Below are 12,709 nucleotides of genomic sequence, written 5' to 3'. Positions count from 1 at the left end.
TTATACGACTCATCTGTCTATGCGCGTGTGTTTATTCGTATTATGATTTCTGTCGCATTATAACAGGATATTAATAAGCTTGAATTTATTTTGGTTTACTTTACGTTGCGAGTTTCACAAGTTCACTTATTGTAGAATGTAATATTTATTTGATAATTGTTGCGTAATTATCGGAGTACACGGTTTTAAGAGAAATGAAGGATTGTTTTAAAGGCAAATGTTGATTCTGCGATTAGGCAAATACGTAGTTATTAGCGTGGGTAGTTGATTAGGAATTAACAAGGTGTTCGCATTTAGGTAGCGTATCACGTAGCATACTAAACAGAAGATTTGACGAGAGTTCAACTGAGGCAGTGTATTTAAGCAACGGATTAAAAGTAACGAGATCCGATGTTTAATAAATTTTGAAGATTCGATAAGTCGGGTAAGAAAATATGAAAATGTAAAAATTTGAAATTTAAGAATATCGAGAATTTCACATTTCGGGATTTTATAAACTCAAAGGTTTTTATAACTTTGAAAGTTTGATGGTTCGAAAATTTGATTGGTTTAAACGTTCGGTATCGCAAAAATTTGAAAACTAACAAATTCCAAGGCATCAGATTTTAATAACTTGATAATTTAAAGAGCTAATTATGGTCGATGGTCTATTGTACTTAACATTATTTCTTGAGCCTTATGTGACATATTACACGATCTTCAACAGCACATCGGCGACGATGCAATAAACAAAAATTATTATCAGTAAATTTCTAGTCACGTTTCTGTGAGACGTAAGTATCTTTTTGGCTGAGAATCATCCAATATTCGCGCAGCTTCGAAAGATGTTAATCGATATAGAAATTAATGAGGAACATGTGCGTTTGGCTTCATCGTATTTTCCTAAAAAGGAACGGCGTAACTGGTCGATCAGCAACCGTGAAATAACTTTCTATTTAGTTGGCCAATAAATTCACCTGTTTCCCCGATGCGCGTACGGTTTACACAGTTATTTGCAAAAGGTGCCATCGATAACGTTTTTGTTGGATAATAAGTCGCTTAACTTGTGGCCACATAACTTAAACAAACGGTATCATAAATCAATATGAACTTTCTTTTATCTCATTTTAGATTATATTTCTCAGAACAAGAAAACGTTAGAGTTTTCCTTAATTGTTTCAAAAATTGAAAAATTTAGTACTTTAGCGATGGCGCCATATGCTATCAAGGATTATTTTATAGATAGACAGATAAATAACTTTATTTTGCTATCTTTCTACCTTGAAAATGTAATTGGCACTTGATTGTTCATACAATATCAATGTACATATACGTCAATACATTTTAAGGATAATTACAATACTTAAAATAATTAACATATACGCGAGCCTTATTCAGCGATTCAAGGATTAGTTTATATTTTAGATTATATGTTTTAGAATCGAATAGACTATTAAAATATTTTTCAAATAACGCTTTAACAACTGATTACTGCGATTAACGTATCTATAAATCAATAGGGATTATTTCATTTTATTCTAGATAATATTTCATAGAATTGCAAAATACTTGAATCTTTTTAAAATGGTATAGGAATCGATAGATGTAGAGTTTCCGAAGTTTGTTATTCTATATAATTCTCAATGTTAAATTGAATGTAATATTTAATTTTAAAGGGTAGAATTTTGTAAACTCCAAGTGTAAACGTTTCTTGGAATTCATTAGAGAACATTTCTACTTAACATTCGATATTGAATTAAATAAAAGTATTAAATTTCAAAGACTAAAATTTACAAAACCTTATGTTCAATACTAAATTCCAGAGAAAATTGTTCGGCCCACTAACATACGTATAGATACTAAACGAAATAGCGAGCACCAAGGAAAGTAGAATTGCCCAGAATAGTACGGACACGTAACTTCAATGATCTACACATGTGCAAAAGTGCAATACGTAGAAAACGATGTTCCACATTGCAAAATCAAGCAATTTTTTTAAGTTGCATAAAAAAAGAAACGAAGTGATTCACTCAATGATAAGACATTTAAATTGTTTCAGAAGGAACATTCATTATCGCTCAAAGTTTCCTACAACGAATTATGTCAAGAAACGTACGCTTTATTTTCGTAAACAAGGAAATGTTCTCTGTGAAAAACACGGAAGTCGGTTCTATTCTTTATTCGTAGAATTCTATACAAGCCTAAATGTAAAATTGTATGGAGCAGCGTGATTGGTGTAACGAGATTTCCGGTCGACTCCGTGTCCCACCGATTAGTCGGTGCTAAATTGCTGGATATCCTCCTCCCGCATTTCTCGCTAATCTCCTTAAAAACTGGCATAACGTGTCAGTTTCAACACGATATCTTACGCGCCATAACGATGCGATGCCTGTCTTTGGCACAAGATAGATTACTTGGAGATAGGTCGATAATCTGCGAATATCTCCCGATCGTGATTTAATTCGAAAGACAAGGGACTCTATTTTCTATGGAATTTTTTACCGAACTCATGAATCAGATTGATCATCGATTCTGATATTTAAACGTCCTATAGATGTATATCATCACACCGTTGTATTATTTTATTAGAACTTTTATCTTAGAATTTCTGTTGACGCCTGAACGAAACAAACATTTATATTTTCTTTTCTTTTCGTTAGATATTTTTTCACATTATTATTCTTTAAAATTTATTCAGAAATTTCTCATTATTTATTCTCCCTCTGTGTGATAAATAAATGAAATCTATAGTAGTAATTCGTTTGTTCTTTGAGAATGAATAATAAAATTAAGAAATTTACAAGTAGAATGGCTTTTGACACATTCGTGTAATGAGAGACAAATAAAACGACATTATTTACGATAATTGAATTACAAATTACGTACGTAATATTCCACATACACGACAAATGTTTATTAATATTAAATACAGAAATGAACGATCAATATTTGTGTGTTAATGTTTATTTCAAAATTATCTTAATTAATTGCATAATTCGAATCATCTCAAATTAGGAATGATTGATTATCGTGTTTCCCTTGAAACACGATAATTAATTAAAAAGCAGCCTGAATATAGTGCCGAGAATCTCGCATTAGCTTATATTTTTGAATAATTAATAGTTTGTACTTTATTCCTTGATATTTCTCAGAGTCATGCAGGAATTATACAATTGTAATCATTACAGATATTAATTTCCTAATCTTTAATAACCAGATTTTCGATCGATCCATCCATCACATCTCCTAGTCCAGTTCTTTCTTATCCAAGAATTAATTATTTTATCAAATTGTTTCACGTTTAATCTCTAAAATTTACTACACTGTGATTTCGATACCAATAAATTAGATATCATCGAGATAACTTTATATCATACGAACAAAATGTTTAACGTTGTTTCCGTAGTTCTTAATTGCTTTATTATCGAGCTTTTTACATTTCGAGAAAAACTAATTTTTTTTTATCAGTCGTCAAGAGTAGGAACATATTTTCCAGATAGTTTTATAAAGAAACAATGTAGAAATTCATGTTTGTATGAGCAACGTTTTATCTGAAGAAATGGAGCATTTATGATGTTGATCATCATACAAAATACATGAAACGTTATAAAAAAAAAAAATGTAAAATATCCAAAATAAAACGCTCGCTATAATAAATATCTAGCTGAAAGAACAAATATCTATTCAAGTTGCATTTCCTTAGTTGGACTTGTAGAAAGGCGCACAGCTCTAATGGAAATATGAAGTTGTATAAATATCCTCGGTCTATTAATTATGATATCGCTATAATATTATATTATATAACATATGAGTACTATTATTAAACTTCGTATTTCTGTACAATTGATATATTTATGAACAGAAATAAAGAAATAGAATCGAAATAGGAAACTTGTTTCATCTACTGAATATTGTAACGTGCATTTTACTCTGCATATTTTATGTATTTTTTTTCGTATCACGCGTATTTTGTAAATTGTAAATTGTAAATTTGTACACCTTGGGATTTTTCATAAATTGTAATTTATCGGAAGCTATAATGATAATTCTGCGCGATATGAAGCGTGAAACAGTGAGAAGGAACGTCGTGCTGTAAATTCGATTTTTCATCCAATTAGACTTTGCTCCTGTTAGGAAATAAATTACAAATGATGAAATTGAGCGTAATCCAGTTAACAATGGCTGCTTAAAGTAACGAGACGAGCAAGCTTATTTCAACTTGAGACTTGTTTCAACAGAATGATAATGGCGATGCAGCTTTCGATGACTTTAAACGAAAAAAGCAGGTATCAAAGGCTTAAGCGATTCATTTATTCACTAACTCGTGTTAATTGCCGGCTGTCAAATGAAAAGAAAGATCGATCCAAGTTTAATGAAATTCTTAATTCCGGTCGAATATGACGATAACGTGGCTTCATCGATCCAGTTTCATTCGCTTACTTTGATTAAACTCTTTTTAATTACCGGTTGGAACGTACATTATCTTGTAAACGATCTTTATCGTGCAATTAGGAGGAACTAAATCCGTAGAAAAACATGTTCCACGTATTAGTTCTCGAATGTTTCATTTTATGGATATGATAATTTGGTGATGTGGGACAGTGAAACTATTGCTGAATGTTTAGTTATGTTTATTTACATTAAAGCTATTAAACTTTAATAAGTATGTTATAATTAATCAGAATTAAAATATGTATATATATATATACATATATGTGTGTGATTACAATTTTATTTCAATGAAAGTAAACGTTATTGTTATCAAAGATATGTATGTAATATCATAAGATTATAATACGTCGTACATAATAATAGTGATATTTCAAGTGGCAAATATCACTTTATTTTTATGAAAAACTAGCTAATGAGATGCTATCAGCAAAACTATAAGAAAGACATAAAATTCAATTAAAAATAAGAGTATCTCAAACAAATATGTTAAAATTCTTTGTTTAAGTAACCAGTATCTTTCCTTATCAGGATAATACCGATTAACTATTAATCAAATAATAATATCTTATCGGCATCTTCTACATCAGCATGTTATACTGGTACAAACACAAGAACGTGTATGATGTACTTCTATGTAAGTACATAAAAGTACAAAAAAAAAAAAAAAAAGAAAAAAGAACACCTTCGAGCAATTTTGAAGTTACAATCCTTTTATTTACAGATTTTAAAGACAAATTGTTTTAAGAGTTTAGTCGAGCAGTATGTTTATTGAAGTAATAACATCCTAATTCTCTGATTCGACAGCATAAATCGTTGTTGAGCAATTTACGTTCTCTGGATTATTCACGTGTCGTTTGTGTCATCAAAAGATTTTTAAGATTTCCTCGATACTTCCTCCTTCTTTCCCTCTTCTTTTTTTTGCTTTATTAAATATTCTTGTAATTAGCATGTAATTTCAATGATTCGGACGTATATCACTTCGACAGCTGCGATTAATTTTAAACAGACTCACGTAGGTTATTCGTGTTTCATGAGAAGATTCACTTCCTACGATTCTTGATCGTCATCTGACAAATGGATGTTATTTTTTTATATAAATTCAGATCGTCAAACAATTTGACGATTAGAAAATTTTCTGTGGAATTTTTCAAGTATTTCAATATTGATATTTCCTTTGTTTATTTCGATATTTTAATCACATTACAGTTTTATCTCTATTTATTTATATCTCGAACTACAGGCTTCTCTTTAGCTTTATTTCCTTTAATGTAGTCACATATGTAGGGGTCTATCTCTTTCTTTTGGTTCAATCAGTAAATCAACATATGTACGAAAATATCATTGGGATTCCCAAAGAACGAACTACCGTAGTTAAATTTGAATAATCTTGGTAAAAATATTGCGAACTCTTGATCGCTCAGGTGCCAATGTTAATCGATAAAAATAGTGAGAAATAAACATTTGTGCTGAGAAAACAAACAAGAAAATTCCATACACAAGAGGTGAAACATTTCCATTGTTCCTATTAAAAGTAGGTCAACGAATGGTAATAAAATGAATGGTAACAATTAATACTCAATCTATTTATTGTCAACATGTGAACAATGGTAACTTAATTCGTGCCACGTTCGTAGTTAACAGCTCTCAATGACGTTGAAATGTCATTGGAAATCGTTAATTGACGAAGCGCAACGCTAGTTACATTATGTATCGGGTAAAGCACCGATCAACTATATCAATACTTGTTCCATTCATTCTTCATACGATTATTTAATGATATATCTGTATTATCTGCTTCCTCTTACAACACCATCGATTTATTCTTATGTCAGTTTAACGGTGCCTTGAACAATATCCGTCTCGAATTCTTCCGCGATGCCAGTATCGTCATTCGTATCGACGTCGATGAACGATCGGATCGTTAATCAAATTCAGCTCCTGGTTTTCGTAGAAGCGACCATGAGAAAAGTCGATATGACGTGCAGCAACTCTGAGAAAGCTGTATAATTTGATTGGTCGTAAATATACGAGTATCTCGCGTATCTTTATTCGATCCTACGTATTTATGACGTGTGTAATTAATTTTAATTTGATTGTAAACGATTATCTTTTAATAATTAATATCTTTGAACATTTCAGCTGGTTTGTGATATTTCTTGAAACGTTATCGTTTCGGGAACGTTCCTTCTATCAGAATATCAAACGATATTAATCTATTTAGCGACGAATTTATTAAAATTCTTTATTAAAATACTTCTTCGACAAAGTAAATATAAATAAGATATTAGTTGTGTTATTGTATTTCTTGAAATTACACGTCGTACGAAGAATAGAATATTTATTCAGATTTTTATTTCTTCAGATTATATCTCATATGAAGGAACATACGCTAATTTTTATATTAATATATTTTTCATTTTTATATTACATTTATATCCTTTGAAATTACGCTTAATATAAAAATAGAATATTTATTTGCATTATTACGTCTTTCGAAATCATTTTTCATCAGCGTTTTATGAAGAACAGAATGTTTGTTCGGATTTTTGTCTCTCTTCGAATCATCCTTAAATTAATGCAAAATTTAGAGGAACGCATCATATATACTAGAAAAATGACAATGTCGACCATAAGTATTAGGACAGTTACTGAAATTTGATATAAGTAACATTTTTCCCATTGCTTTTATTTTTTTACTTATTTTATTATAAATCTATTATTCCCATCGTATTATATATGACTTCTAACATCAAGCAAATAAAGTAAAATTTGTTAGAATTCTTCGCTAAATACAACAGACAGATATTTATGATCAACAGTATATATCAGAAGCTAAGAACGAGCTTGCTTTGTCAGCAAATCAGTGAATAGGGACGTTCTTGGTCAGACACGTATAGCTATCTTTTGTGACTTCAGTGATGCGACAATATCTCCTATCTGACGTTCAAGGAATATCTATCTACGTAGGAAAAATTTGATTTTTCGTATCGTTAATACGACCTAAGCCCTTAGTCTAATCTATAAAATATATCTTTTTTTTTTTTTTTTTTAAAGAAGAATCCCGTGATTCTTCAGTGTAATAAAACTTTTTTCATAATTACATTCTTATCGTTGAATCTCTTCAAGTGTTTCTTATTGCAAAGTACTACTTTGGAATATTTTGCGAAGAATATTTTGATTTTTAAAACGCATAAACATTTCAACAGAATATTACATATAATATTAGATAATCTGCAAATATCGTATATCGGAATTATGTTAAATAAAAAGAAAAGAATATAATATAAGATAATAATATATGATAATAATGCATAAATCTTGTCTTGTTTTATCGATACCGTGTTAGTCTGATACAATGACGTTTTGTCATGCAGAGTAATTGTTTATCAAATATATATACATAATGAGCAATTATAGTTAAATAGCCACTTCGACTGAGTCAGTTGGAAATATCTGTATTAAATAATTATAATTGAAACTAGTAAAGCTTATTTAACATATTTCAACATTCTCTTCAATTTTTGAATACACAGTAATACGTTTTTTACATATGTAATTTAATTGAATTCAGCGTTAAATTATATTTACATTAATTTTTACATTAATTCTTGTATTAATTTTAATTTATTTTATATTAATTGATGAATTCGTCAAGAAATTATGAATTTCAAAATATTGATAATACCGATATCGAGTTAACTTGCCATTTCGAATGTTATGGATGTTATCAGTAATTAAGATTACATGTAGTTTCCACTTCAGCAGAATTCATGCAAAGATTTCGATTGCACAATGAACAACAAGTAGGTAATCTATTATCGAGGAATCTCTTTTTATCTTAAGACCATAATCCTATACTTACAGCGTCTCACTGTCTATTCGTTAATCGAAACTGTGACGTAAAGAAGTAGGAAAAATATTTATCTAACAAGCCGATTATTATCAATTAAATTACACTCCTTTCTTAAAAATTTCCTAAGATTGCGTAGTATCGGCAATGTCAAATATCGGAGAATTGAAAGGTAATGAATAATAAAATGAAAGGTAAACGATATGTCAAAGAAGAAAGGAAAAAGGAAGATCAAGAAAATGAAAAAATTAGGAAATAAAAAGGGTAAGTTCAGAGGAAAGCAAATATCAAACTATCAATATAAAGAGATATAAAAATAAGAAAATTCTGAACAAATTAACGAGAAATTTAAATATCAAACAAGTAATTAACAAGATTGCAAATAAGCATGTATACTATGTAAGAAAGAAATATTAAATATCAAAGCATACAAGAAAATATAAAAAAGGAAAATTTTGAACAAGAAATCTATAAACTAAAATATTAAAAAAATACAGGGGAAACAAAACAAAACAAACAACTTGAGACAAGGTAAAATTAAGAAAAATCTGTTATTGATAGTGCAAGGTGTTTGTTTGCAGGAATATCTTGCTGTTTTTTTTTGCCGGATAAGCGATAACGGGCAGTCATGTCATAATCGTTTAGGATCAGGGACCATCGAGCAATCGATGTAAACGGAAATTTCCACTAGGGAGACCGCGAAATGTGGCCATCTGCGAAACTTGGAAATATTTATTGGTACGAGTTCGCGGTACCCTTTTGGCCATTTCTACCGTGCTTATGTTACACAACGCGATTATGCATTTGCAAATGTACAGCATGGTGGAAAAATTTTAAACAATGCAATGACACTACTTGGAATTAATTTTACTTTGTTTCAACTTCTTGTTTGCCTGATCTTCCTTATATTTTTTAATATTTTTAAATATTTATTAGTTTTTACGTTCCTTTTCCAATTTTTTTTCTTTGTGTCCTTTGATATTAATTTTTCCTTAGATTCGCTTCTCCATTTTCTACTTTGTTAATCTTCTTTATCGTTTCTCTAGTCTTGCAAATATTAAGAGGTTTTGCTCATTTCTTTGAAACTTCTCGTTTGATGTTTGATATTTGTCTTTCTTTAGAGACTTACCTTTTCATTTCCTACTTTTACAATTTTCTTTATTATTCTTCTTCTATTTGCGAAATTGGATACTAACAATATTTGTTAATTCAAGTAACAATATTACAAGCTGCAATAATCCATCTGCTTTATTTGAAGTTATAAAATAAAATTGATTCTCTGATAATGACAAAATATTTTATATAGTACATATTTTGTATATTTTCAATTTCTATACGTTTGCAGAAATAAATCTTTGGATTTTCGTTTTTTTTTTCAATTTTTTATAGCAAATAAAATTATTATGAATGTTATATACAGTGGAGTACGATAAAATGTCTAAACAATAACAAAGACAATAATAAGATAAAATACACTGTAGTTGAAAAAAAAAGAGATCTAATCGACACGAACAATTGAATTACGTATGCATATAATATAGACGAGTGTTATTCATACAATAAGAAATGTTCAGTGCATTGAAGTTAGTATTAGTATAGTGTATTTATTATAATATGAATTTTAAACTTTCTTTTCTCCTGTATAGTCAACACACTGTATGATTGAAATGTTTTGCATGTTAGCGTATGTCGTCATACTATCAAGAAGCATAATCAAGAATCCTGATCAGCTATAAAGAACTATTTTCTGTGATTCATCAAAGATGGTAGATGATCTTGGTCGATGTCAGTAACGCCGTTTAGTTCTATCTATATAACCTTCTTTCATAATAGATCATTCTTGAAGTCGACCATCACTTGGTTGAGACATTATTCGAGACGTACAATGAGTAACCTTGAACAGCAATAATTTGCATAGTACGATTAGGTCCGAGTCGAAGATATCTGTCGAAAGCTCTTGTCGAAATTTTTCGTTTATTATAATTTCTTAATAACTTGAGAAATATGAATCAATACGTTATTATTACATCGTTTATTGTTATAGTGTTCTATTATTATTATTACGAAATGATAAAAATGTAAAATATTCTGTCAATAATATAATACGTGATTCTTTTTTTTTAAATAACTTCGAAATTTTCTGATATCGCGGTTTCTTAAATTTATTGAAACTTTTCAATAATTCCTTTTTCTTACTAATTTTTAATGAAACGATATTCTACTATGAAATAATCTTTTTAATGCTTTCAAAATTTGTCAATAATTTTGATTTCTTAAATTTCTTTAAATTTCAAACTTACTATAATAAATTGTCAATTTTCTGCATTGCTGTCTTTTTCTCTTCTTTTTTTTTTTTTAACCAATCTATTTCTTGACTAATATGTCGATTAGGAATAAAAAGGAAGCAGTGACATAATACTGTTAGACGTCGATTATGGTTCAGTGTTGTGAGAAACATACAGATTTCAATGTGTCGTGTTTTCTTCCAATATACGTATGGAGTATTGTTTAGGGCTTAGATAATGGAAAGTTTGTGGATCTTTTGCAATCATATTTTTCGTTTATTTTCACCTGATTTTCTACATTCTTTCATTTCTCTTATTGTGTTTTCTATCTGAGATGTATCAGGCAATGGAATAGTTTCTGGAGTATTTGTTTCAGAATATCGAATGTTTTTCGACAGTCTGGAACATCGGCACAAATTGCCTCGAAAATGACTTTGTTGACTTTTCCAAGTAACTACCGCAGTGAATTAAATTAACATATCGATATAATATTTCTTTCGAATAACAACTTTGGCGACAAGAATTTTACTTCTCACTCGCGCAATAATTAATCGTTTCAACAATAAATTTTATTATTCTCTTTTTCATTATTCTGTTTCCGTAACATTCGAATTCAGGCGAAAAAAAAAGACAGATTCTTCGAAGAAAAATTTTTCTCCGAAGATATAATTTGAAAGCGTAAGAGCGTCCTTGGAAAATTGTATAATACAACTAAAAAATAACAAAGTTACAACAATGTATCTAATTGGAATTTTAAAACTCGATCAACAGAATATTTTTGCATTGTACCAGGAATATTATAAAAATTGTCCTTCGAATAATCAAACAACGTCTGCATCGATCTTTTAATTCGCTCGAACAATTGCAAATGTCAACGTATTATGTCACTCGCAATTCCGATAAAATCAAGTTTATTCCTCGTAAACGTGCAAGATATTATTTTCACGAGAGCAAAAAAAAAAAAAAAAAAGAGAGATATCATCGTAGGACTCACCGCGCGTTCCACGAAGGCAGACTAAACGCAAAATTATGCACGTTTGATGTGCTTATTATCGAAGAATATTGAGGTTGATCGATTTGTAATGTATGAAAGTCACGTTTATCGTTTCGTGCAATCGTTATTCATCGTGATGGGCCGTGAATTACGAAACGACGAAGATTCTCGTAAAAATCCGCGTAAATCCGTGTTCGGATTGTAAACACCGGAAAACGACGTTTCTTGATTCTTATCGACGAGATGTAATCCCCGTTGACAGCAGATTTGTTTCGTTGCGGCCAGTTGCACGGTCAGATAATTTGTTGGTAATCTTAGAGGTGTTATTTCTACAGGGTGTGGCGTGTAACTGGAATCGCTTCGATTACTGTGCAAATAACGATGTTAACGAAAAATATTGCAGAACAGAAAAGTTAAATGATTTCCAGAGGAACATAGTTTATCGCGATTAACTTTTTTATAGGAGGATGCGTAGAGGATATACGAAGGTCGGGATTGTTTTTTTAAAACATACTTGTTTTCTTGTGTATAGATTCTTCGAGATATTCTGTGTCAGGTAAAATCAATAATTTATGCGATTTTTATATGGAACATCTCGCTTTTTTAATTAAAATATCTCACTACTTATTCATGTTTTTTATATATTGTATCTTAATATTTTTTATATTTGAAGAATATTTAAAAAGATTATATTTTAAAAAATAAATTGTTTATTTGATTTGATCTTCGTATGTTCTCTATCCTCCTTGAAAAAAAAGCTAATCACGCCAAATTAAAATTATTATTTACGCAGTAATCGTTCCAGTATGTGCGCCACACTGTACGCGAGAACAGTGGCTTATTGTAGCATTCATATAGTTAATTATGTTAAATTATACGTATTTAATAGCAGCTATGTATGTATGTACTTTTATATGATTACAAAGGCTTGATATTACGAAGGCGAAATTACAGGATCTGATGGAAAGACATTTCTTAATTTTCTACGTTAACATTATTCTCATGAATATTAATCATAATAATTCGTCATAGAATCCATACTTAATGAATAATTTCTTTGTGTTTTAGGATGCTTTGGACACTAAAGGATGGTCATCCAAGAACAACCAAAATGGGTATGTTCACGATATTATTATTAAATAACAAATT

At 29.7% G+C, this 12,709-nt stretch overlaps 1 protein-coding gene across 1 annotated transcript in view; it reads left to right on the top strand.

Annotated features, from left to right (window-relative positions):
• Nucleotides 1–12,709, top strand: part of LOC117154213 (proton-coupled amino acid transporter-like protein acs) — a 40,810-nt gene that overhangs the window by 5,978 nt on the left and 22,123 nt on the right. The window contains exon 2 of the mRNA XM_033329004.2: nt 12,629–12,675. Coding sequence (XP_033184895.1) covers nt 12,629–12,675 — 47 coding nt within the window. The remainder of the gene's footprint in view (nt 1–12,628; nt 12,676–12,709) is intronic.

This window comes from Bombus vancouverensis, chromosome 3 (assembly GCF_051014615.1).
Source record: "Bombus vancouverensis nearcticus chromosome 3, iyBomVanc1_principal, whole genome shotgun sequence".
Classification (NCBI taxonomy): domain Eukaryota; kingdom Metazoa; phylum Arthropoda; class Insecta; order Hymenoptera; family Apidae; genus Bombus; species Bombus vancouverensis.
Note: the sequence above shows the minus strand (reverse complement) of the source record. Positions and strands in the feature narration are given on the sequence as shown.